The 27,197-nt window shown below is 38.6% G+C and overlaps 1 protein-coding gene across 1 annotated transcript in view; it reads right to left on the bottom strand.

Moving 5' to 3' along the window:
• Window positions 1-292: 292 nt before the first annotated feature.
• pdgfra (platelet-derived growth factor receptor, alpha polypeptide) overlaps window positions 293-27,197 on the bottom strand; it is a 37,811-nt gene continuing 10,906 nt past the window's right edge. Inside the window, exons 10-29 of the mRNA XM_036581472.1 lie at window positions 26,117-26,383; window positions 24,980-25,107; window positions 23,833-24,001; window positions 22,671-22,860; window positions 21,173-21,288; window positions 20,708-20,834; window positions 19,160-19,356; window positions 17,547-17,641; window positions 16,602-16,734; window positions 14,999-15,103; window positions 14,728-14,838; window positions 13,907-14,060; window positions 11,876-12,036; window positions 9,781-9,893; window positions 8,371-8,493; window positions 7,554-7,665; window positions 7,341-7,440; window positions 6,611-6,716; window positions 4,319-4,560; window positions 293-3,312 (exon numbers count right to left, since the gene is read on the bottom strand). Coding sequence (XP_036437365.1) covers window positions 3,165-3,312; window positions 4,319-4,560; window positions 6,611-6,716; window positions 7,341-7,440; window positions 7,554-7,665; window positions 8,371-8,493; window positions 9,781-9,893; window positions 11,876-12,036; window positions 13,907-14,060; window positions 14,728-14,838; window positions 14,999-15,103; window positions 16,602-16,734; window positions 17,547-17,641; window positions 19,160-19,356; window positions 20,708-20,834; window positions 21,173-21,288; window positions 22,671-22,860; window positions 23,833-24,001; window positions 24,980-25,107; window positions 26,117-26,383 — 2,897 coding nt within the window. The 3' untranslated portion in view covers window positions 293-3,164. The remainder of the gene's footprint in view (window positions 3,313-4,318; window positions 4,561-6,610; window positions 6,717-7,340; window positions 7,441-7,553; window positions 7,666-8,370; window positions 8,494-9,780; window positions 9,894-11,875; window positions 12,037-13,906; window positions 14,061-14,727; window positions 14,839-14,998; window positions 15,104-16,601; window positions 16,735-17,546; window positions 17,642-19,159; window positions 19,357-20,707; window positions 20,835-21,172; window positions 21,289-22,670; window positions 22,861-23,832; window positions 24,002-24,979; window positions 25,108-26,116; window positions 26,384-27,197) is intronic.

Raw genomic sequence — 27,197 nt, 5'->3', positions numbered from 1 at the left:
TTTTTTTCATGCAGATCTATGAAGTGACTGGCCAGGCCTGAGGTGAGTTGGCATGGAATGTTTGGTTTTGTTTTTGTTTGTTTGAATTATGTTATTTTACCTAATTTTATAACATTTGTTTTTAGCTTTTTTTGTGGTTTTGCCTCTTTAAACTTACTGTTTCATTGTAAAGCACTTTGAGCCGCTACATGTATGAAGTGCTCTCTAAATAAACAATTAAAATTGAAGCAAACAAAAACAAACACACACACACAAAGCTGTGTATACAAAGATACAATACAAAGTCCACAAGTTACATTATTAAATCTCATTTATTGAAATATAAATCATCTGAATGTACATAATGCATAATAAAACAGGAGGATAACATCTGGTATTGGGAGTAACTACCTATTATTACACATACTTACTGTACCATGGAGTATAATTCATACTTATATTCAGCTCTCCATCTCTTTCCGTTAATCATTTAGTCTACTGTTCTTCACAAACCGGATGCATTTTACAGCCAAATATAAAACTCTTAAAACAACTTCCCTCATCGCAGACGCTCTCAAAACAAACACAAAACGACAGAGATAAAAGCAACAACAGATAAGATGTAACAAAGTGCAATAGTTTATAGTTTCTCATCGTGCCCATAGAGTAGATCACAGTGGAGGGATACACACTCAAAGGGAGGCAGTGAAGTCGCTGGATGATAAGCTATACAATGATAACCCATTTACTATGCACAGTGATGTATAACATCAAACTAGCTACATAGAGTCTCTCTACGCTGCTTCAAGACTACTGTACAGGACATTAGGTGAGATGCAGATTAGGCTCGGCTTTACATGTGTGTACCTTTTGACGCTATGACTTTCAATAGTGTTTGTATGCCTGTGATGCAGTTTACATAAACTTTTATGTAGATCCATATTAAACCACGAGAATCCATGTTGAATCATACAAATCCAAGTGAAACTATACGATTGTGGAAGCATTTCTGACAGATGTCAAATCTTTCCATAGTGGAAATTCTGGCCTAGCGTCTACATCAAGTCAAACTCAAGGAAGACCATCAAATAAATGTAAAAACAGACTCATACAGGAGCAGATGAAGACAAAGACATTAAACACATGAAACAGGAGACGTGTCTCTAATCCGCTACAATATGGCTGCCTTTCCTGGTGCTCATGGCTAACAAACAGGGGTCTTAGTTTGGTTCTCTACTCTTCTACTGCATGTCCCCAATCCAAACCTTGAGGAACCTCAGCCAGTTCACTGTTTTGTTTTATTCCAACACACCTGAGCTAGGCAATCAGCCTTTAATTACTTGAATCAGACATGCATAGGAATTAGAACAGAGCCAAAACATGGACTGGCTGTTGTTCCTTAAGGACTGTATTAGGTGGGAGTTGTTCTTTGCCTTCTTCACAAGAACAAGAACCTGGACTCAGAAGCTCAAACTGAAACAGAATTACGTTGCTGTCGAAGGAAAAACATCTATCTTCAAAACTTTCTAACATCTGTTAAAATAACTTATAAAGACTTGAATGGGTTGCTTTTCACAGTCTCTAGTGGCCTATTTGTGATTTAATGTTCATCCAATGTAAAGGGCAGCTAGCAATTCTAAATGGTGAAAAAATAAAACCTGAATTGCGTTATGAGGTGTTTTTCTCACTCATGACAGTGACAAAAAAGTAACCGGCATAGTTCTGTCACAGTTTGATAAACATCATCAGGGACTAAACAGCAGCTGATCTTTTGCATACAGGTAATGTTACCTGAATACCACAAACCTGCAGTGCATCTCTAAGCAACAGTATTACTACTGTTAGTGTGGTACAGGTTCAAAGTTTTGGAAGAACACATTTGCATACAACAGCTAAACCAGTCGATGTAATATTTTGTTTGGTTCAGAATTCTGAAAGTATATAGATGAATTGGCCTATTTTACATTATGTTACATACAGCATCAAAACATTCCAGCTTATTGTCAACAAATGATCGTAAAAGGTAACTTTCATGCTTCGTATCAAGCTACAAGTAGATTTGTCCTCGCTAGAGTGTCACAGGCTAAAACGTTCCTGTGTGTACTAAAACACTGGCATAAATTTTGGAGTCTTAAAATGCCTCTGACTGACACCTTTCTTAGAAGAACAGAATGTTTTGAACTTCATATCATTTTTCCAATTTCGTCAAAACTTTGTTTAGCGACGTGTCAGCACTGGGATGGTATCATGCTCTTTTAGTTAAGTCACAAAGGTGCATGCGACCTATAAGTCAAAGCATTATTGCTGTTTTCTTCATTTAGGACCATAAAACTTTTCCCAACCCCCCAAATATTCACAAATAATACATATTTATACTCACTAAAAAGTAAAAAAATAAAATTCAAATTGCTGCACTTATTGAGTCATCGACAATATATGATCAGATACAGGAACTATGTATGTATCCATGTATGTTGTGCTTTTCAATGGACGAGCTGCTCGCTTGCAAGAGCAAAACAATGGAATTTTTTTCAAAGAGTAGACGTGAACTGTGACACAGTTGCTCAATCTTGCACAATTTTTTTGGTTAGATGTTTTGTAGTGGTTCTTGGAAGCGCAGATGGATTTATTTGGAAGGTAGGCGGTTGTGGAGTTTCAAAAGTGTCTTTGATACGCTCAGATGTTTGGTTCGTTCCTGCTTATTTCGCTATTCAGAATGCCCATCAAGATAAAGTCCTATAAACACAAAAACATCGATATACTTTTGAAAGGAGACAAGAAAACCGAAAACTCCTCCATTCTGTTTCCTCATCAGTCTCAGATGCCTAGAGTCAAGGCCAAATGTAGTGATGTCTGTCAGAAAACCTCATAAATGAGTCTGTAGTTTGAGTGTTGGCAGTCCTTTACCAGCCCGTCCTCCAACCCAGTAGAGGGCGCTGTCTGTAACACAAGCTGACCAACAAGAACTTCACAGGACGTCCAGGCAGTGAAGTGGTTTTTCTCTGGGAGTTTCTATAAGCAGGTGAACGGAGCAGGGAGAGGAAGAGTTCAGAGAAAGTCTGGGATGAAGAGAGAGCGCATTTAGAGACGATGCTTGGATTTTTCCTTCTGCTCCGTTTGGTCTCTCTCTCTCTCTCTCTCTCTCGCTCCCTTACTCTCTGTCTCTATGTCCCATGCTCTCTCTCTCACAGGAAACTGTCCTCCACCAGGTCTCCTGAGTCCAGGCACATCTCATCCAGCAGCGTGACGTCCTCCAGAGTCTCTCCCTCCCGCTTTGGCAATGTGGAGCTGCTCGAACCCGTCTCTATAGCGCTCTCCTCAGACGTCTGGGAGCTACACACGCACACACAGACATAGACACACATTAGTTTAGAGTTCTGGTCGTACTGCTTAGTTATCAACATGAAATCACCCAAAAACTTCACTAATAAAAGCAGCAGAGTAGGCCTGGTACAAGTAAAAGTACAAGTTTGGCCTGGACTAAATTTCATTAAGCCTTTAAATGAAAAAAAAAAATAACATCAAATAAATAAGCAAAATATTGAAAATGTTTATTATGCCATATTTTGACAACTTCTAAAAACATCTCATGTTAATTTAGCACAAGTTTAAACTTAAAATGTCTACATGAGCATTTGTGTCCCTTTACAATATTCAAATGTTTAAACGTTGATTAGTTTTATGCTACTAAAATAACAGGGCAGTTTTAACCATATAAATAAGTCTGAAGGGCAACTCCATTGACCTTTCAAAATTTCTGGAAAGTTCAATCATGTAAACAAAGAAGTTCTCTGTAGTTTAATGTGAAGTGCTCCATTATAGAGAAACCTACCAAGGCTCCCTCGCGTAAACTACACGAAATGGTTACAATCATGCTGCTTAAAGTTTGAAACATGATTTTATGATAGTTTTGAGGTAAGCTTTTGACTTAATGTACTTTAAAAAATACATTAAAGGTGTAGAGGTACATGCAGGGTGCTGTAAGGCAAAATAGTCCCCAAAGAAAAAACCTACTTTTTCTGATTTACCACTATTTTACCATTTTCAACATGAAACATAAAAGCTATATAGAAGACACATGTGGGTTCACTGTTTTTTTTTTTTTTATAATAAGTAAATGACTATAGTTGTGTTGTAGACATTATGACCCCTGGTTCCTATCATGAACAGTGTCATATCATGGGAATTTTACATTGTTTACATCTCAGTGATTAAATTCTGCAGAAATATTGAAATATCATCAGAATTCACCTTTAAACAAGTTTTACAGTTATGGTCGATGCTATAGTACATACTATACTTGTAACTGATGCTACATTGGTGGGACAGAGCTGCGTACCTGTGACGGTTCCGTTTGATGTACTCCTCGTCGGAAAGTGGGTCGAGGTCAGGCAGGGGGATGATGTAGCCGCTGTCCGAGCTCAGCCTCTGCTCATCAAAGCCGCTTTCACGCTCCCTCAGCTTGCCTTGGTTCTTATAGGCCACGCCCAGGTAAGCATCATCACTCACATGTACACACTGCATGCGCGTCACTGCTGGGTGGTCGCTCTTCAGGAAGTTGTTGTTCACGCGCTCGTAGCTCTGCATACACACATACACTTGCTATTAGAATTGATCACCCATATATTTTCAGTCAATTCAAAAACCTAAATGCTCAGTTCAAAGAGAAGGACGGACATTTGCTTTAGAAAGTTTTAGACCTGTGTTCTGAGGACAACTCTCTTATAAAGTGAAGCAAAAGAGTAATGAATCTGGCTGAAAGGTGTTTCATTAAGTGTAGGCCATGGTTGCTTTTTGAGGTCTAATGACAGGTTCTCCAAACCCTCTTCTCAGGGGTAAAAATGACATCTGTCATTAAGACACTGGAGCATTAAAATATACTCCTGTCTTTCAAAATGCATGATTGAAACAAGAAGGAAAGTCGATCATCTCTAGCGGTTTCAAAAAGCACTTATATTCCTCTTATATTCCCTTCAGCACTGCCATAAACACGGCTCACTCAAACGTTCTGCCCCATTTCTGCAACCGTTCTGTGGTTCCGCAAGGGCTTGGAAAACCTATAAAGAACCGCATTTCCCACCACACCCCAAGCCAAGGTGCTATTAGACTAGCTATTACAGGAGCTAGTTAGCTCCTGTGCCATGTGACGCTTTGGGAAACAGAGTTTTGAAGTGCCATGTGTGGTGTCTGTTTAATAATGTCATTATGGCTAACAGGCGGACGCTAACTGTTAGCTCAGGGTGATTAGTGCGGCTAGATTCGGGCTTGCTGGGCGTTAGCCAGCTGGAGCAGTAGTGCACTAATCTGTGTTAGCGGTTTGGTACTGTAGGCATGAGGGACGCACACGTAGCCTGTGTGCTCAGCCTCATACACTGCATTACAACCACAGGAAGCAGGAAGCTATCTTGTGAATGTGGGTAAAGGGCATTACTATTTACCAGGGCATACAAACCCATGGCTTAGATGCTTGGGAACAGAGGGAAACAGAGACAGCATCAGAGGCTGAAGCAGAGCTTCTGTGAGTGCTGTGGGTGGAAACAAGTCTCAAGAACTCTGTAATGTTATTTATAATATAAAAACATATTTTTTTCATTGAATAAAAATCTTTTCTGGGCATCTTCTTCTACCACAGCTTGTATAATCTCCATAGCAAAGCACTGTCAATAGAACAGACGCTCTGGAGCAGCCACATCTGCTAGATGGGTATAAATAGGGTCGCCACAGGTCCGCTTTTCAAGATATATGTCCGGGCGTTGGGTGTTCTGGGTTCTGCAGTGTTCTTCCAAATTGTGTGGGGGAAAAAAACAACCAATAAAATCACATTGGTCAGTTTTTATCACTCTCTGTACTTCACCCCTCCCACTGGCCAATTGTGTCATTTACCACAATTGACATCTTTCTTAACGCAAGGGCTAATCATAAAGAGAGCTACCAGAAGTTACAGTGTCTGTATAAAATGAAAAAGTTCAAAAATGACCATGAAAGAAATCTTTATAAAATGCCTTCAAAATGAGGACATTTCATGGTGTGGATTACTAAACATCCAAACGATTCAACATCTGCAAAGTGCAGAATACATCATTTCTCCCTCACTATTAAACTTGATGGCACTTCTTCCGTGAAAGCCCACCAAACTTCAGACTGACATAAATGGAACTGGCATTCTCAACAATGTAATGTTGGTCAAAATTCCTACCAAAAAAAAAACAACCGAAGAAGTCTGCACCACAGCTGCTAAACTATCATTAGTTTATCACAGAAATAACCACCACAACTTCTCATCTCAGGTATGGTTGATAAACGACTTTCAGTTCACTAAAACCTCTACAAGTTTGAAGAACAAGCCACTGCTGACAGCGACAAGGTTAAATACAAAGTGCAGCTGAAAGAGACATTAGGGGTGAGTCTAGTGGAATGTTGACATTAAATGCATATCTTGGGGCCGAGGAGTGTCTGGTTCTGGCTTATTGAAAAGGTAGCAACCATGCGTGAAAAGCCCCCTGGTGTTGGGCTGGGAGGCAGTGGAATGTAAAGGATGAGGCCAATACAAAAGGCAAAATGATGAAAGTCAGAAGAGACAGAATGGTCCAGAAAAGAAGACCAGTAATAAAGTAAAAGTTCTGAGGTTTACCCTCTTGTATCCAGAAGGCAGCAGGGTGGTCACACTCTCACTCAGGCTGTGGAAGGAGGGTCTCTTCTCTGGCTCATTGTTCCAGCACTTCACCATCAGCTCATATCTACGGAAACAAAACCACATTGCTCTATCAGCCACTCTGAAAACACAAACTTGACTGCTCTCCCAGTGATACTGTGGGGGAGAAGATGAAGTACTGTAATCTAATTGTATTAGCCTGAGTGCAAATGTAATAGCCATAACCTGGTATGTTTCCAAAAACCAGATTGGCAACTGACTGATTTAACTTAGGAAAAGGCCCATACTGCGATTTTAATCATTATTGTTATTATCAAGTATGCAAAAGTTTGGGCGAACCTCGGAAAATTACATGTTTTGCTGATTTTCTAAGCGAAAATAAGTTACCACATCCTCTACAGAGAACACACTTCTGCATATTTTAATGCACAATTACTGTTTATTTGCTGCATTTTAATTGGAAAAAATAAAACATCAAGGTTTGTTTTTTTACCCAATATTAAACTCTCCTGATAAATAGAAATTGTGCACTGAAATTTGCAGAAAAATGTCATATTTAAGTTTACTCTCTGCAGAGTGTGTGTTAACTCATTTTCACTTAGAAAATCAACAAACCGTAATTTGATCAGCAGTGTTCAATATTTTCATAAGACTTTACACAACGAGAACACAATAGATGAGCTGTTATGTGCTGTTGTGCTGAACATACACATCGTTGGAGGCGTGCTCTGGTTTAGCCATCCTGTAGCCACTCTTGATCTTGTTATAGAAGCTGGAGTCCACAACCATGCCAGGATAAGGAGTACCTCCTGCGGGAAATTCAAGATCAAACATTAAATATATATTTTAAATGATCGGTTATTACACAAACAACATTTCTCAGACTGTTTTTCTGGAACACAGTCAAAAACTCCTGACGTACCCAGAGAGAAGATCTCCCACAGTAAGATTCCATACGACCACACGTCACTCAAAGAGGTGTACAGGTTATCGAAGATGCTCTCAGGGGCCATCCATTTCACTGGCAGGAAAGTCTATACGCAGAAATGCAGGAAAGAGAAACATTACTCAAAACACATCTTAAATACTCCAACTACAGTTCACAAGTACATTAAAGCGTCTCTTTCTGCCTTTTAAAGGGATAATCAAATTTACACAATATTCCTGTAATCGCTAACATAGTTGATTGCCCAAGATCTGTTTGGTTTCCAGATGTGGTCCTTCAGTTTTGCAGTGCAGCTATATGATAAGGCTAATAGACACTAGTCTCCCAAAAGACTGTGACACAAACTTCTATTAATCATAGCTATATATATTATATAAAAAGCAAGCTTTGGACACCACCCATGACCCGGATGATTGATTACATTTGTGATAAGGGAACAATTGTGGACTTCTGATTAGGGAACCACTTCTTTAATCTACTCTCTACCTTAAAGAACATGATTTTTAAGAGCTAATGTCACATTAAGTTTTATACGTAAAGGAAATGATCTAACAAAGCTGAGCTTAGAGCCATACTTTATTGTTATTGTTACTGTATCAGTGATAAGCCCTTAGTTAATTCTGTTCTAAATGTGTGCGCACACTCGCTCAGAAACTATTGCAATATATTAATAAAGACAACATTGTGCGGCTTTTAAATAGTCATAGAAAACAAGGCAACACAAAGACAGCTCAACATGGACACACATGTGCCCCATCTGCTATGGCTGAAAGGGGAAAAAACAGGTACTCACGCTTCCTTTGGACACATAGTTGTTGTCGTGCATGATGTCTCTGGCCAGTCCGAAGTCACAGATCTTCACAATCTTACCCTGGGACAGCAGGACATTACGTGCTGCCAGATCTCTGTGCACGCACTGCAGAGAGCGAGAGAGGGGTGGAAAAGACATCCATTACATTCAATCTCTGTTTCATTTACATGATTATAATCATTTCTTCAGTTCTTCGCCCATTATTTTACTTGTCATTCTCTACTACCTAATGAAAAACATCTGACATTCTAATATCTTTTTCCATCTATACCCATCTATCTTCATCCTACAGCTCCTTCTCTTTCAGGGTGGTCTGACAATATCCAGTTCTGCTCACTGACCTTAGACCCCCTCTATGGAACCAGCATTTAAAAGCCCCTGATGCTTAATTAATACCTGGTCCATGCCCCTGTAATAACATGTTTTAATAACATGCAATAATACACAGTAACCTCCTCTCTCCTGCTCTATTTTGAGTGCTTGGGCTTTTCTCAGAGTGGCTTGAGCCCACGCAAACCAGGCTAGCGCTCAAGCCACTGTAAACCCTCAATTTAGACTGGTCAGCTGGGAGACATGGCGGCTACTTTCTTAAACACAGAGAAGATTGTAGCGCTGGCTGCAGCAGCAGCCACACTCTGAGCAGGGCATACATAGTACTTAGAGAATCTTAGGAAAGGCATATACTTGAAGAAATGCATGTTTCTTTGTTTAGTCTCAATTGAGGATGGTGAAGATGTTGTGTGGGTTCAACATGCAACAAGCTGATATTTCCAACTAGTATTTAATTTTGAGGGCCATTTGAAGGGCTACTACATAGTATTTCAATCTATTTTTATCTGCCTAGACAATAATTCTATGGATAATAATTTCAAAGTGTTTTTCTAAGGAACTCAAAACACTCTTATAGTAGAAGTCAATGAGCAGCTGCTTCAGTACCAGTTCATTGTCATCTATTATAAAAGCATTTTGAGATGTCAAAATTAATCTTCATAATGCTAGTTTGTCCCGTCAGACTATGTATTGCTCTAGGGTGAAGCCCAGCTGCTTGCGTGCTGTGTTTTGCTATTACTGACTCCATGACTGATGGCCTCTTGTTCACATATGGATGTTAAATGCAAATTTTATTAACGGCTCTCTTAAAGCTGCACTTCATACGTTTTGGGGAACTGGAGACCTCCCTGGTGGTAATTGCACGCAATATGGGGAAGAACGTTTTGTATGGCAAGTTGTGCTTTGGTCTCCTTCCCCAGATTATGTAATAAACTATGTGCTATAGATGTGGCAGATAGAGATTAGGGTTAAAATGCTGAAGCATTTCTTTAAATGAATATTTCAGCTAAAAATGCTAACATTGTGAACAACGAAAGGTGTTGGGAGAAAGGTCAGACTCACATTTTTGGAGGCTAGAAACTCCATCCCTCTGGCCACTTGATAGGTGAAGCTAAGAAGATCCATCGTGGTCAGCCCCTCTGTGTCATCGGACAGAAGTTTCTCCACCTCACTCTCTGTTGGTCATAGACACACAGCCTAAATTAGCACTGCCAGCATCTAGAATGCACCTCTGAGTGTGTGTGTGTGTGTGTGTGTGTGTGTGTTGTGTGCACAACACGTGTTGCTCTGTTTATGTACATAAGCTGTGAGTGTATTTTTAAAGGACTGCTCTTACATGTCTTAGTGATGGCAAGGGGAAGACTGCATTAAGCCCCGTGAGCTACAATTACCTTCTGTAAGTGCAGGGTGCACAGAGTGCAATGCCCCACTTAGTCAGAGACAAGGGTGGACCCCTCCACTATCGCTGGCAAAACAGCAGTGTGTATGTAAGAGTATGGGTGTGTGTGTGTGTGTGTGTGTGTGTGTGTGTGTGTGCTTTAGAGGATGTTATGCCCAGCCAAACCACACAGAAGTAAGCCAAACTGACCAGGGTGAGCACAGAGAAGGAAGCAGAGGAAAACAGAGGAGAGAGTGGGTGAGGGAGAGAGAAAAAAGGAAAGAGGAAGAAGACTAAACACTCCAAAACAACTAACTAACATTGAAGGGGAAAGAACAGAAGAATTGAAAGTGTTGTGTCAGTTTTAGTATATCTCACACGATTGAGGCATAAATGGGTGTATATTGTGGCATAGATGAGGCAGAGAATTTCTGCTAGAGAAATGCTTATTTTATTGAACAAGGCAGAAAAGGCCACTGAAATACAGCCGGAATAACGGAAAAGTTTACGTCTGACCATGTAACTTCACTCCATTGTGAATAACATACAATAAACACACACCAACACCTTAACCCAACAAACAACAACAACAGCAACAATAACAACAACCACACCTCTAAAGTCCCCTTCTGCAACATGGAGCAAGTGGCAGCCGCCACAATATGTACTGCACTGTGCAAATGTCAGAGACCGTCCTTCTGTTTTATTCCGTTGTTTTGTTTAATTTCCAGTCAAATTGGACAATAAGTACAACTGCAGTACTACAGTGCTAAGCAAATATGACCTATCATCATTCATAGCACTACCACTGGTAGATAATCCACTGGTTCATGAAGCTGAACAGCTCGCTGGTGTGGTCATCAGCTGTGATGTTCCCACAAGTGGTTGGAAAAAATTCTCAACTGCTGACTTCTTTGCTGTTCTTCAGTTTTCACTGTTTGCTCCTCTTCATAAGCCTTTTTGACGCAGACTTGTTAATATTTCCAATGTCAAATTTCTACAGTTCATGCGGTAATGGCATCCCACCACATCACTGTTGTCGGAAGAAAACCTTGTATCTCCATTTTTGACATTTTTCAGTTTTTGATTAATTTAAAAAATACCTGTTACACTTTACATTCCATGTAATTTCATGATGAATAGACTAAAAGAAATGTCCCCAAAATGACTTGTAAAAAATTCTGGTTCCTTTGACTTACATTAAAAGTAAACAGTTTTTTTCCTTCTCCTATAAAGTTACCATTTTGGAGATACGAGGTTTTGGTCCGACAACAGCGATATGCTTATTTTGCTTTGCCTTGTTGAAGCCAGTCCTTATAGCTGTTACTTTCCAGCCAATTTTAGGCTGTTTTTTGATTTTATTATTGTTTTATTATTATTATTATTATTATTATTATTATTATTATTATTAGTTTTTTATAATCAGGACAATTCTGTACTGGATTTTAGCATGTTTATTTTCCCTGACTTTCTAGGTTTGCCAGGACCCAAATGAACCCTGAAAATGTAAAGACGCTCTGGGCACTGTTTATCTGGTGGTGACAGTTTTGGTGGTCTACCATGTCTGCAAGAATATTAGGAGTCTTATTTTCTCTTTTTCCCTCCTTATGCAGGTGAATTATCTTATTATGTAATCTCATCAGAAATGCCTCCTGAAAAATAACTAACTTACTTAATAACTGTGTTGACTGAATATTAAATAAACAAAGGGTGGTCTCTGCGATTTACAAAGTAATGTAGGTGTGTGTTTGTGAGAGGGTGTATGAGTGTGTTTCTTACCGTTGGTGTGTGTGTGTGAGGGGGGGTGATCGTAATCATCTCTCTGCAGGTGAGAGTATTTGGAGGCTTCGCTCCTCTCCAGCATGGGGACATACTGCATAGTGTCTGCCTGCTTCATATCCATGTAGTCTCCTTTCTCCTCGAAGGACAGGATCACGTAACTGCACACAAGCACACATTAACGTTAATGTCGCAATCCACTGTTTATGTGCTTCCTACATAATCGATCATCATTGCAACAGCATTGTTTTTCCAAAATACTGAAATCTGTGCACAAAAAATAAAAAAATTAAAGGTACCATGCCATAAGCGATGTATTATGTAAACATTTTTACAGGGTGGGGAACTCATTCCTGCAGTTTTGTGATTTTCATGCTCAAGCAGACCTGATTCAATTCATCAATTAATTAGCAGGTTTAGGTGATATGCTAGAGCAAGGAACTCACTTATTTGTGCTGGATTCCAGCTCTCAGTTCTCCACCCTGATATAGACTGATATAGTAAACTAAGCTATGAAAACAAAAGTTCGGGATTCATCATGTTTGCAATATCACAACCACAAATATATTTACATATGACTATCCATTCTATAGCAGTTTGCTCTGGGCATTCACTTTGCAGCAAAAGGAGTGCACATTTCAGCTCATAAACTAGGAACAATATCATTATTAGCCAATCAGACCAGCATGCATTTACATATGTCAGTCTTAAATGCACATGAACAAAAGCAGTGTTAACTCTAAGGCTAAAAAATGGTCAAGTAAAAATGAAGTATAAAATTAATTATTTGGTTTTTGGTGCACAAAACCACATTAATGGAAGACTTCACACTAAAAAGTAAAACAAAAGAAAAGTGTATAATATAGGTCCTTTAATGTACATGTTTTGATGTAAGGGGAACAGTAAAGGAGTAACTTGTGTGCTAACTCTATGTGAGATCATCTCTGGTGCACTGTATTCTCCGTGGTACACTTTTGCCCGGAAATGATCAAATCCATTTATAATTTAGGCTTGTCTACAGCAGGTGGTTGGGGCTGCTGAGGTTACATCAGCATGATTTCACTGCAAAGTATGATTTCATACTCTTTCGCTACTCTTTACCTCTCTTTCTCTTCCTCTCTCCACCCCCTCACCTCCTCCTATATTCTGTCTCTCTCCTCCTGGCTCCCCTAAATCCTCACTCTACATCCATCTCTGTATCACTCTTTGCAGTCACTCTATCTCACCATCCTCTGAAAAATGATTGTACCCCTACACTCATCCAATTAGAAGGAAACCCAAACCCCCTCACCCTTCTCTCTCACTGAAAAGGAAGCGGAATTTGATTAAGAGAAGACACCAGAGCACTTATTCAGCTCACACATAATGCCATGTACCTTCTGAAATAAAGGTTTTCTTTTTTTAGAGGCAGCACAGCTTCATTTGAACAGCTAATAACGTGGTGATACAGATACTTGGCACTGTTTCTGTGTGTGTATCGGTTTAGTGCTTGAAATATCTGTAATGACTGTGTGTCACTGATGATGCTTGGGATGTTTTAACAAGGAAATGTTATACTGAAATTATACTGTGGTCAATAAATCTATAGAATAAAAGCACATTTCTTTCAGCGACTAGTTCACTCAACCAGACTGAGCTAGCAACTTATGCTGGTTATATCCATGTAGTATAAATTGGACATGTTTAATTCATTAGTTCAAACAACAGAAAGGTAAATGTCTGAAAAGCTGGTGTTTCCTACTACATGCATTGCATAACATTTTGCAGGCTTTAATGAATTTCAGTCCAGTTGTTTGAATCAGCCTTATTTTGGAGATGATACGGGAATAATAATAAGATAATAAGGCTATGTTTAATTCTGGTTAGCAAGACAGAGATCTGGCTAGCACCATTTTGCAGTATATTCTGTGTTATACCTGTATCTGTCTCTGTTTTGAACATATTATCTGTTTATTAAAAAAAAAAATGCATTTGTTTTCTCTCACGTTCAAGAAAATGTGTTAACTCTAGATATGTGTGTGTGCTGCTGACCTCCGACTGCTCTCATCAGCTGGGTTTATGCCAAAGATGTCCAGGTCTTTCTTGGCCTTTTCTGGGTGCCGGCTCAAAAAGCCATCTCTGTTCTTATGCAGATAGTTCACTAGGTCTCCATAGAAACAGTACTCAGTGATTATGTAGATAGGACCTGAAAGAGTGAGAGAGAGAGAGAGAGAGAGAGAGAGAGAGAGAGAGATGATGAGAAGGCTGTTAGGCTACAGTCTAATCTTATCAGAGGCTTGTAAAGTGCATATAATCAGACAGAAGAAAGCAATAAACTCAGCCTGTTAAAATACCACAGCCACAGAGGCCAGAAGAGACACCGCCCTGAACACAATAACAGCTCCACATCTGAATCAACACATTTGCCCACTTGGGTATGTACAATTTGTGTGTTCACAATGTGAATAACATGTAATAAGAGGTGTAGTAATGTGCATCAGTCCACTGTGATCAATTTAAAGTGGTGACCCTGCATTGATTTTGGCATGTCAGAATCTATTCGACCTAATTATGTTAATAATCAATAAAGTATGAACTCATTTTTGGCCAAAACAGTCTATTTTCAAAAACAAAAACAAACAAACAAACAAACATACAACAAAATAAAAGCTTGATGTATTGTTTTTATTGCCTATTCACTTCTGTGTATGTAATTTCTAAAGTCATGTGTTTTTTTCTGAATTTTTCTGAATCGTACAGAATAAGTACCATGCAATAAGTCATTTCCTAAATTACCACAATCTAATCTTTATGAGATTAGAGATTTTTCAAATCTTGGAGAATCACTTCCTTAGTACAGATTTGGTGTGTACCTGATTTGGTGCATGCTCCCAGCAGATTGACGATGTTGAGGTGAGGGCCCAGGTGGGTCATGATCTTCAGCTCTGACATCAGCGCTTGCTTCTCACTGGAGCGTGCTGTCGCTGAGGAAACAATCAAATCATATCATCTCAATTAACCAATCATGCATAAGCCACGTCAGATCGTTTGAGGATGACAGATCATACAGTTTATACTGTATGGGTGAATTTACTGTGTTTCTTCTATACGGAGCTGTTATGTGCAGATGATCCATTGACTCACGTTTGAGCATCTTCACCGCCACCTTCATGACCGGTTGAGAGCGACTTAGTCCATATGCGGTGCCCTCCACCACCTTACCAAAGGCGCCCGAACCCAGGATACGGCCTGTAACACATACACACATGCGTATTACATGAATACCCCTACAACACAGAATGAAGTCCTGTAGACGAGTATGTTTTTACTGTTATATCAAAAATATGTAACTTCTTTTTACATTGGTTTTTACTTTTTTACACCATTTAAAAACACCAGCTGCATTTTAAATTAAAAAGTGTAAACATTTCATGAAGCATGTACTAATAAAGATGGTCCAAAATAACCTAGAACCCAAAACTTCATATTAATGTACTTCAACTTCTCTCTGCAGGCCCCCTAGTGGCCATTCCACAGTGGAATGGAAATCATCTCACAACTTTTTAATGAATATTATCAGATTAACTAAGACACTTGGCTGTGAATTGCTGTGACTGTGTTGAGCTGCTAGTGAGCAACGAGGGGTGAAAGGTGAAGGGATACTGAGAAAACAATTCACATCTCTCCACAAAGACGGCTGTGCTGAGATAAAATGAACAGCACCACTGTAGCTTTCTAGATTTTAAAAAATCATGTACAACTACTAAAAATTAGCAAGAAGAAGACACTTTTATATTTATTTATGTTGACTTGCTTGACTTGAGAAAAATTCAGTTCACTTCTGGCTTTATAAATCATACACATTTCCATCATACATGTATATTCTATAAAGGTTGTTGATGGAAAAAAAAGTATAGAGAGTATAAAGAGACCTCCAAAACAAGGTGACACTGCGTTTTATAGCAAAGGGTGAAAAAAAGTTAAAAGTTAAGCAGATTTTTTCTAGCTTCTCCTATTAAGTCATAAAAGAAGATATCGTTGCTGTCAAAACCAAAGCTTGTATCTCCATTTTATCTCTATGTGCCAAAATGTCACGATGAACGCAGCAGTAGAAATGCATGAAAATGACTTGGAATAAAATCTTATTGCATTAACTTACACAAAAGCTAAGAAAACTTTTTTCCTTCTTCTGTAAACTTATTAATCTGGTGTCGTTCTGACAGGGACAATATGTCTCAAACATTGGTCCACGGACCACCTAACACATCTCCTTTGGGTCGTCTTAAATTCATCTTTGGTACAGCAATTGCGACTGGGTTATTGAAACCCAATGACACAGATCCCCTTCCTGCATTTTAAATGGATGGCTCTACAGAAAAAAGCCTCTGTGGCGCAGTTGCCAAATGGGGTTAACGTATGGCGACCCAAGAGAGCCGTCTGTGGTCTTTCAGCTTCACTGCTATGGCTTTATGTTAGAGAAAAACTCTTTGATCACTGAGTCACGACCACTCCTAATCCTCCCAGGGACCGCTAGACACACAACACACATGCCACATCTTGGCGCTGCTGGTATCACAAGGCAGTGCCCACATCTGATTGGAAACAACCAAGGACAAGACCACAGTCCAATTGATTACATGACCACAAGCAGCTGTAACGTAACATAACATAAACACTGTTGAGGGAAAGGCCCACAGTGCAAGGAGGGCTGCTTGACCATGGTTATGTGTGTGTGTGTGTGACTCACCCAGAACGAGGCCGTCACGTGGGAACTCCCAGCGCGAGTCGTAGGGCAGCTGCATGGGGTCCACATAGATGTACTCGTGTCCATCTGGACTCACTGACTCTATGACCCGCCATCTGATTTCATAGCGTGGCTTCTGCAACACACACAGTGAAAGGCAGACATTAAGCTCATTCCAGAGCAGAGGTTATTACCACATTGAGTAAAATTGCTTAACTGGACTGTAAAAAGGAATGCATTGAACTGACTTGATTCAAATTTGTACATAATTCCCAAATGAATAAAATATCATCAGTGCACAAAAAAGCAGGAATCTCCAAAATAGTAACTTTACAGGAGAGAGCAAAAATGCTCCGAACTATTAACGTAAGGTAAAGTTAAGAAGTTTTATTCTGAGTAATTTTTGAGCATTTAAATTGTTCTATTCATCATGACATTTCACACAATAAGAACAGCCATTGTGCTTAAATGATAATGAAAAATAAAGTCAGTAATAAGATGCATGTTGATGATGATATATAACATCAACACAGTTTTGTCTTTCAGTTTGCATACTTTTGTGTTGATGTACTGAATGTGGAAATTATGCATACATTTCAATGTGATTCTCATAACACTCTCGCACTTTTTTCAGTCTGACTTGACATTGATTAATACATTTGCATTACATATACTAGAATGCACCCAGCTAATGGGAGAGCACAGGTTAAAGTCATGTGAAAATAATAGAAAACCTTATTTGGGTTCTTCAGAATCAAGCAGATTGTGTCATATACACCACAAACACTGAGAAAGGTTGGGAGCTTGAGTGAGTGAGTAAACAAGAATGAATGAATAAATGAGAGCAAACTACAGGAAGAATGAGTGAGTGGGTGAATTGAATGGAAGCATGGTAAACTTAAGAATCCATAAAAGAGAATCAGGGTGAGTGAATGAATGAGTGAGTACCTGTTTCCAGATAATGACCAGCACAATGAGTGAGATGATGACAATGACCAACAGCACCAGAACGGCAGCCGCCACAGTGAGCTCCGAGTGCGGACCTGAACACATCATCATCACCAGATTAGCCTCTGACATTCCTGTCTGATACAGGTAATAGAAGGAGTGGGCAATATGATAATATTTATTATTACCGTTCTACACTATGTCACATTATGTCACGATATGCTTTCCTGAGCAAACTGTGGATATAATCAGTGCTTAAAGAACACTGACCAGCTACATGTTTCATTACAAAGAGAGCTTAATCAGTCCTGTTTAATTTGATTTAGTGCAGTGCAAAAAACTGTTGAATAAAACTCACTGGATTCATGGTTTTTAAATGCAGTGTATTGTGATATATTTTAGCAGCATTGCCGGCTGATACTTAAAGGCTGTAGGTATATGTACTTTTACAAATATCATTAAAATGGAAATGTAAACCATAGCAGGCAAGTCTGACAAACAATGTGTGCAAAATCAATTTATTTTAGTGGATATAATAATATTTTTGGCCACTGACTGTGACTGAATACAACCTTGTATGGTAATTCAATTAAAGCTACACTCCATAAGTTGTGGGGATCTCTTTTGGAAATGTATAACATTTTGTGATGTCGGTTGTACTTCGTTTTTTTCTCCTGAGGCTACTTCCTTCAATTAATATTAATAAGCCACATTAATTTAATCTTTTTGCTGCTCATTCCAGTCTTTGGTTGTGACCCTCTTACCAACCTGGGTAAAATGATTTACCTTGTAACTCAGCTATTTGAAAAATGGCCAACAGCAACTGCATGGATAAACAAGCAAAGCATATGGCGTTTGGATTTCCTTTTGAGAAGTGCAGCATCAGGCCACATGAGGAATCTATCAGTGGTTCACTACATGGAGAGCCTGACAGGACAGAAGGAGCCTGACAGAATAAAGCTAACAGCTGTAAGGGCTATCAGTGAAGAGTAGCTTTCGGTAGGCTCGAGTTTCTCTCGACCAAACACACACAGGACCTGAACCAAAAGGTACGTGATGAGCATTGGGTGAAGATGTGACAAATGGAGCGGCTGTGTATGTAAAACAGTGAGGAAGAGTGAAGAAGGTGTTAATGCTAATGCTTGTGGCTGGAAGGCTGTCATTTATAGGTGAAGCTCTACTGATCTCAACGCATAACTGCACTCTATTAAAAACTAAAGAGGAGTTGCACAGATAAGCTATTCCTAAATTACCCCCCTAGCAATGGAAAGTGTATGTTTAGAGGGGGGCATTGAGGCAGTAGCTTAATATTTTGGTTAACTTCGATAACTAGGGCTGCATGATATGTATGAAATATCACATTGTGTTTATGTTGCTACATATTCTGACTGCAACCATCTATTAAAACACACTGTTGAACCTCTAATGAGATGCATTATTGTGAAACTCATCTGCAATGTCTGAGGTTGGTCATGATGCTCATGGCACACAATTAAAAACATGTTTTAGCTAAATCCATAAGTCCTTGGCTTGAGTCGTGAAGAGAGTTGAGAGAGTTGTTAATAATGTATAATGAATGTTTCATGACATGAGAGCCAGAGAGATGTTCTCACCGCTGGACACTAGTTTGACCTCCCGGGAGACAGCAGCCATGTCATTGCGGGCCAGGCAACGGATGGCCAGCGTGTTCTCCAGATGGCCGAAGATCACCTCACTCTCCAGCTGGTTGTCCTGGTTGATGTGTGTATCCACTTTGATCCCTGTGGTGTTGGTCTGAAGTGGTGACCACTGAGTTGAGTCATTAGCACAGCTGAGAAAGTGCAAATATGATTATGTCACTATTATGTCATCACTGTAGTTGCTGCAGTTGAGTTCTAGAAAATATGAGATATGATTTATTGTGCTTTGCTTTGACCCTTAGAAGTCACAGCTTTGGTAAAAGCATAGTATAATCTGTTGATAATGATTTTTCAGTCATAGCTCACTGAAAAAAAGCAGAGAAATTATACTGAAAGTGCAGATTCTAAAATTTCAGTTTGCCTGTAAGTAGAAGAGGAGATGCTTTATTGTGATTTGAATTTAGTCAAAAGTTTTTTGTTGTGTGTACTGCCTTGTGTCTTTTGTCACTTGAAAAAGTTTAGTTTGGTAAGTGTAGACTCAAACTTCGTGATACAGAATCTAAATCAAGTACAAATTTAATTTACTATGTAAAGTGCATTTATTATTATGTAAGTATATAATTATGTAAATCAAATGTAGAGACAAATAATATTTGTAAGTAGAAGTTTGTGATACGGCACTACTACTGCTACTACTACTACTACTACTACTACTGCTAATAATAATAATAATAATAATAATAATATAAATAAATCGCTGCTGTTGGAACAAAACCTTTTTCAGTTTTTGACCAAATTTGAAAGTGCCTGTTGTCCCTTGTGTGTGAATTTCATGATGAATGGATCAAGAGACCCCAAATTATGTGGAAAAACGTCTGGTTCCATTGACCTGCATTAAAGGTAAAGTAAGTTTTTTTCTTTCTCCTGTAAAGTTACCATTTTGGAGATACGAGGTCTTGATCTGACAGCAGCGAAATGAAACTTCAAGATTTATCAAATAATATGTCACAATGTTAATTATTCTGGTGTTTCATCGGTTGAAATGGATATGGAATATATTTGATAAAATAATATGAAAACTATGAGTGCAAGTGATTTGTTTTAAACATTAAACATGCTATACTGCACTAAATCCAATTAACCAGGCCTCATTATGCTTTCTTTGCAATGAAGCATGAACTTGGTCAGTGTTCTTAAAGTACCGACAAAATCCATGATGCGCTCAGAAAAGCATATTGTGACATATTATGATGTAAATTATCACAATAGCAATGTTTTTATATTGTTCAGCCATACTTCTGAGGGTTAATAGAAAAGAAAGCATTAGACAAAGGTGAGTGAATCATTGCGTGTGTAAAAAAAAAACTCCAACAAAATAAGAAAATGGTGGGCAGCAAATAAGCCAGACAAAGCAAGAAGAAGACTCTTTTGCTGTCCTGGTCTTCTTGTGAATGAGAGCAAAAACAAAAGGTGACAAACGAAATGATAGAGAAAGTAAAATAACACAGATGCGAAGAGAGGAGACAGTCCAAATCTTCTTACTGTTTGATGTTTTTACAGATGTACCACTCCACATCAGGGACAGGAGACCCTCCAGCGACACACACTGCAGCCTGGCCTGCTGCTGAGCCATGGTGGAGGTCCATAAGGTCCACGATCACTGCAGGAACTGCAGCACATGCACAGATACAAAGCAACGTATGGATTATTAGACATAGGTTAATTAGCTAAATGGGACAAATGCGCACAGACCAACTTCAGCAAAAACGGGTCCGTACAGATTGTAATGGTGATAAGATATTAATATACATGGAAATGCGAATAAAAAAAGAAAAGGTCTGATAAACAAAGAGGTAAACATAGGCAAAGAAGGCCCAGAGGGATGAATACATGCAAACGCAGGTAAATGAAGTCGTGATGGGAACACTCGTGAGTTCAACTACAGAACGAGTGAAGACAGAGGGAGAGGGGGAAAATGACAGGGCTTCACACATTCCTGAACTTCACCTTTAACCTGCAGGCTGAAGGAATGGCTGGCACTCTGGTTGCCTATCTCAGCTCTCACTGTGTAGTTGCCGCTGTCTTCGGCCTTAGCTCTAATCAGAGTGAGAGTGCTCTGGTACCTATACAGACACAAAGTAGCTGCAGTTAGCATCCACGTTTCTCATGTTGATGCACATAGGGCCTAATATATATATACAGTTATATATATATATATATTATATATTATATATATATAATATTTTTATATATATAATATATATACAGTATCAGTCACGCTAACCCGATCACCATTTTTTCCCTTTTACTACATCTGGTGAAATATGAAAGGACATGACACTCTGAAAAATACATATGGAGTTATGCAGTCACCAAAAAGTGTTAAATGAATCAAAACTTTATATGTTTTACAGTTATTAAAAACAGTCATGCTTTGCCTTGATGCAGCTTTGCACACTCTTAGAATTCTATTAAGCAACTTTATTAACAGCTGCCAGGAATGCTTTTCCAGCAGGTTTAACAAAGTTCCACATTTCATCACTGTCCAAAAAACACAAATATCTCCAAAATGGTAACTTTTCAGGAGAAGGCAAAAACATCCTTTACTTTAGATGCAAGATAATGTGAAGAGGTTTTATTCCATGCAGTTTTGGAGCATTTCTATTGGTCATTCTTTATGAAAATTCAACACAATGCAAAAGCTGTTCAAATGAAAAGAAAAAAATAAATAAAATGGAGATAATTGTTTTTTTTTTTGGACAGCAATGATATGCTGAAAGCTTAATAATAATAGAATAAAGATGTAACGATACATCGAAACATGGTGATAATGCAATGTGCAGAGATGTGACAGTGCATTGAGGAGAGTTCCATTATTTCTGATATCTAATGCAACTGCAATGTTTAAACACCAAAGTTTGAATCAATCAACAACTCACTCCAGCTTGTTCATGTCATGTCACACTCCTGCTACCTCTAGTCTTATTAGTGGATTAAGCACCAACATGATTATAGTCATGATTATATATGATTGAGACATACATGAGATACACATTGCTGTTGTTGGGTCAAAACCTCATATCTCCAAAATGGTAACTTTACAGGAGAAGGAAAAAACCTACTTTACTTTTAATGTAAGTCAATGGAACCAGACATTTTTCCAAGTCATTCTGGGATGTTTCTTTTGGTCCGTTCATCATAAAATTTACAAACAATGTAAAGGGCAACAGGCATTTTCAAATTATGTTAAAAACTGAATATCGACAAAAACGGAGATAAGAGGTTTTGTTCCAACAACAGTGATATTATGTACATGACTACTTGTTAGTTTACTTAGTTTACTTATTAGAATGTCTTCGTCCTAATGATATTGAACACATAAGACATAAGACATTCAACAGCTAGGTTTTTGTTGTTGTTTCAGCAGAATCTTTTTGCAATAGTGATGCTGAATCTCTGCTCCAAATCCGCAAATCTAACATAAAGATGTCTCAGGCCATCTAACCTGGTTTCACTGATCGTACGGAGGGAGGTGGCAATCTCGGCAGAAACGTCGCCCAGGACGACTCCGTCCTTCAGCCACGTGACCTTGGGGGTGGGGAGAGCATCGATGTCCACCCTGAACTCACGAACGTCGTCCAGCTTGGCCGTCTCCATGGAGTCAAACGCAGGAGACACAGACACAAACTCCCTCTCTGGAGAGGCACAAGAGCGCAGATGATAGCAGAGCACAGTTTATTTTACTAAACACAACCAACTTAATCAGTTCAGAAGGATTTTGTTTAAGTCTGCTGTGGAAACACTGGTCCCCAGTCATGCTGCTTTCTAGCCTGAGGCAAGTCTTCAGGGAACTGAATGTTCATTTAAAAACATGCGCAAGTCATTAATTGTTTAACAATTAATATTTGTCTTTTTCTATCCTAAACTAATCCTAAACTGGTTCAACACAAAGAATAACTTTATCCAGTCAGTATAACAGAATCAACATTTTATAAACTGTACATCCAATGCAGTGCATATATTATCTCCATAGAAAAGCACTGCCAATGAAACGTCATGCATTGAACTTCGTGCCAACCTAATACCATTGGGATGAGTTGGAGTGGAAGTTGTGATCTAGAACTAATCGTCCAACATCAGTACCTGAACTCATAAATGCAGCAAAGGGGAACAAACTCCCTGTTAATAAACCTGATTTTAGAAGAAAGGTTGGACGAGCAGGTGTCTACAGACTTTTGGACATGTAGTACGCACAGCTGCACTTGCAAAAGTTTGAACACCTCTCCACATTTGCTACAAGGAACTTAAATAAGGCATTTATCCTGAAACTTTTAGTGCATAATTTTCATTTATTTGCTGAGTTTAACATGTTGGAAAAAAGAAAACATAAAATATAACTGTTCCAAAACTTTTGCATGAGTCACATTTTATGTTCTATTTTTTCCAATATGTTAAATTCAGCAAATAAACAGTAACTATGTATTAAAATGTGCAGAAATGTGAGTCTTTTTACAGTAATGTTTTTACTTTGAAAATCAACTATGTAATTTGACTAAGAACTTTTGCGTATAACAATATAAACTTTTGCATATGACAAGATTGATGAATTTGTTTGTGTCTGTTAAAATTGACATCACACTCTACTGTGCATATTGTGTGCTTCGTACCGTAGACAGTAATGGTGAGCTCTTTAGTCTGGCTCTCATTGCTGATAATGTCAGTTATAGTGCAGGAGTAGATTCCACTGTCTTTAGCTGTGGCTCTAGACACAGTCAGAGTATACTGAATCTCCTGATCCCTCTTATTCTCCTTTACTGTCTTCACTCCACGACCAGCCTGAGAGAGAGAGAGAGAGAGAGAGAGAGAGAGAGAGAGAGAAAGTTGATCTTCATTTATTCATATAACAAAAACATACAATAATGCCACTAATCCTAACTTAATAGTAATACTATCTCAAACAACACGAGTGTGAAGTGATTCATCTTGATGCACAGTTATTTCATATTAAACCTATTGCATATAAAACCTAGTTTTACTACATTTGAACCTACGAGCAATCTCTTAAAGGGCCCATATCCTATTTTTTCTTGAATTTTATTATTTTCCTGAGGTCCACCTACTATGTTTGTGTATGTACCAAAAGCAGTCATAATACATGGCCACTTTCAACCTCTCTGTATCCCTTAAGTTGAACGGGATCTTTTGTTACTGTTCAGTTACTGTTACTGATGCAAATTATCTCTGTTCTGATTGGTTATCGTGTATTGTGCTTAATTCAAAAAGCAGTCTGGGCTGAAGGCTGAATAGGCTGTAGGCCGAATAGGTGGATATGTGTAAATTTGTCAGTTTTTATACCATCAAAAAAACAACACATTTTAAATTTTGTTTTTGCAAATTACTTTAAATACATGGACTGTATGGACTGGGGACTGAATGTTCTGATAACTTTAACCATGTTTACATCTTTTATTAAAAAAAAGCATGGAAATCAATGTTTTTTTTTAATGATATGGGCCCCTAAATTTAACACGTGCCACAAAGATATGGTACAACCTAATCTCTACCTATGCCATCCTCAGCACACAGTCAGTTATTATAGACAATCATTTTGAGACTTTTTTCTGTAGTTAGTAAAAGAATAGAAAACCCTTTGACTCAAAAACACTTCTATAGAGGAATTACTGTCCCTGACACTTGAACATATCCTGCAGATGCACTAGACTGAAATCAGTGCAGTATTCCTTCAATAAGGCTTTGTTCTGTGCATGTTTTTGGAATATGTGATATTTGAATAATATTCCGTTTGTCTCTCACATGACTGCCAGGATATTTCCAGCGGTCTTCCAGCATCTCGCTGCCTTTTGCCACGCAGTTCACTGTGAGGGTCTCTCCGACCAAGAGAGCCTTTTTCTCAGCCTTCAGCTCAATTTGCAACTCTGGGCCTCCAGTGGAAAAGAGAGAGAGGAGAGATAAAGAGTGTTAGACTTTCATAGAGATGATGCACCAACAAAAGTGCTGCACTGAACATTTCCACATGAATAAAATATATCACATCAATACTAAAGATACAACTTTTTTCTTTTGATGCTAATACAGATGATGAAACCTTGAGTACTGACAGATACTGAACTCATATTTCAATTTTAAAAAACTACTTTAATGTTGGCACATCCTTCCACTAAAGCAGTAGTACCCTACTGCGTAATAGATACAGCCATTAAACTGCCATAATATTGTGTTCAACTCAGCTTTTTCAATATTTGCCATATTAAAATGAATGTCGATTTGCTCTGTCTGCAAAGCATTTCACAGCCCATCTTGTTTGATTAATTGTGTTCTGTTTGTTTTTGGCTCCATTGTGTTTACTTGTTCAGTTGTCACAGACGCCATCTGGAATTCTTGCTGGAGGGCAATGAGATGTTTGGAATTTGATGTAATAATTTGTCTTAAAATATTGCATCTAAAGTATCAATTTCTTTATTTTAACATTTTTTGTTAATTTTGTATGTAAAGTACAAACTTAAGGGCAGCATAAATCAAGATGATACTTTCTAACTAGTGATTAGCAAAATAAAACAATTATTGTGAAAATACTGTGCTTTTATCACAAGTAACAAAATGTGTTGAACGCTTCTCAACCAATCAGATTGTGTCGTCAGAACAAACTGTTGTATAATTGTAATTAAAGCACATAACTTAAGGTGAGCACCTAAAAGTTGGCTATCAAGCTCAGACTTAAACCCTCCACTACCCCACAGATGTACAATTATTTGGAAAATCTTTCAGTTTACTAACTTTTGGGAATTATTGTGTTGATGCAATCATGTGGAAAATATTTACATATTTGAATCACCTTTTTGCAGTATGGCATGTTATTATATCATGTGGATTTTGTTAAAACCACTATATGTACCCACATGTATATTCACACAAACACAAATATGGCCTCACCTGCCCAGCCATGGACGATGTACTCCTCACTCTCGTGCTCCTCACCGTTCACCAGGGCTCGGCACACGTATGTTCCAGCAGTGAAGAAGCCCAGAAAGCCCCTCTTGCTGTCATAGGCAGCAGGTACAGGCTGCTGGGTCTCCAAATGGATCAGAGTCACATTAGCACTGGGGTCAGACACGCGGCACGGGACCTCGGTCTCCTCATGACTCGTCAGCATATGGTTAATGAACGGCACCAGAGAGGGCACAAATGGCACTTTTGGGTCTGAAAGGAGCAATAATGTATGAGAAAAACAGACATTTTCGCAAAACAACACTGCACCACTGGTGCCATTAAAACATATAAAAAGTAGGCAAATAAAAAATAAATAAAAAATAGGCAAAAGTCAAGCTTTGGATGGCTATGCAACATTTGCAACACATTGTTCATTTTCTTTTGAAAAAAGTATGTCATACAGTGTTGGAAAACACATAAGCAAGTCTATTTGAGCCAATGTAAAGCTGCACTATGTAAGATTTGGGGATTTGGAAATGTGTAATTGCACGCAACATATGGAAGAACAGTTTGTAATACTGTTTGTGCTTCGAATCCCTTCCTGGAGCAGATGAATCTGGTGATGGTGGCTGTGATAAAAGAGTATTCAACAGGAACTCAGACAAAACCTAGTGAGGGACGTGTCTTCTGAGGATGTGAGTGAATGATCTACTATCATCATATCTTCATTGGTGTAATGTTGATTTTCCATTTACTTAAACCTAAACATCTTTTTGAGTTGTGTGGCATTAATATGTTAAGACATACGATGTGGGCCAAAAAACTCATGCAAAATCCAACCTGACACCTCTGACTTTTAAAATATTGTTTCAAGATTTACAGTGTGACTCGTAACAGCGCTCGTACATCATATTTTGTCTTGTTTTTATTGCTTTTAACTCAGTAATGCTACTTCAAAACATCTAACATGGTGCAGCTTTCACAACTCAAGGGAATTTGAAGCAAGTGCATGATGATTTAGGCATGTAGTTTGCACAATGTTAACTCGGGAGATTTAGGCTTCAGTTATTTAGCTAAATTATCC

This window comes from Colossoma macropomum, unplaced genomic scaffold (genome assembly GCF_904425465.1).
Source record: "Colossoma macropomum unplaced genomic scaffold, Colossoma_macropomum, whole genome shotgun sequence".
NCBI classification, from domain to species: Eukaryota; Metazoa; Chordata; class Actinopteri; order Characiformes; family Serrasalmidae; genus Colossoma; species Colossoma macropomum.
Note: the sequence above shows the minus strand (reverse complement) of the source record. Positions and strands in the feature narration are given on the sequence as shown.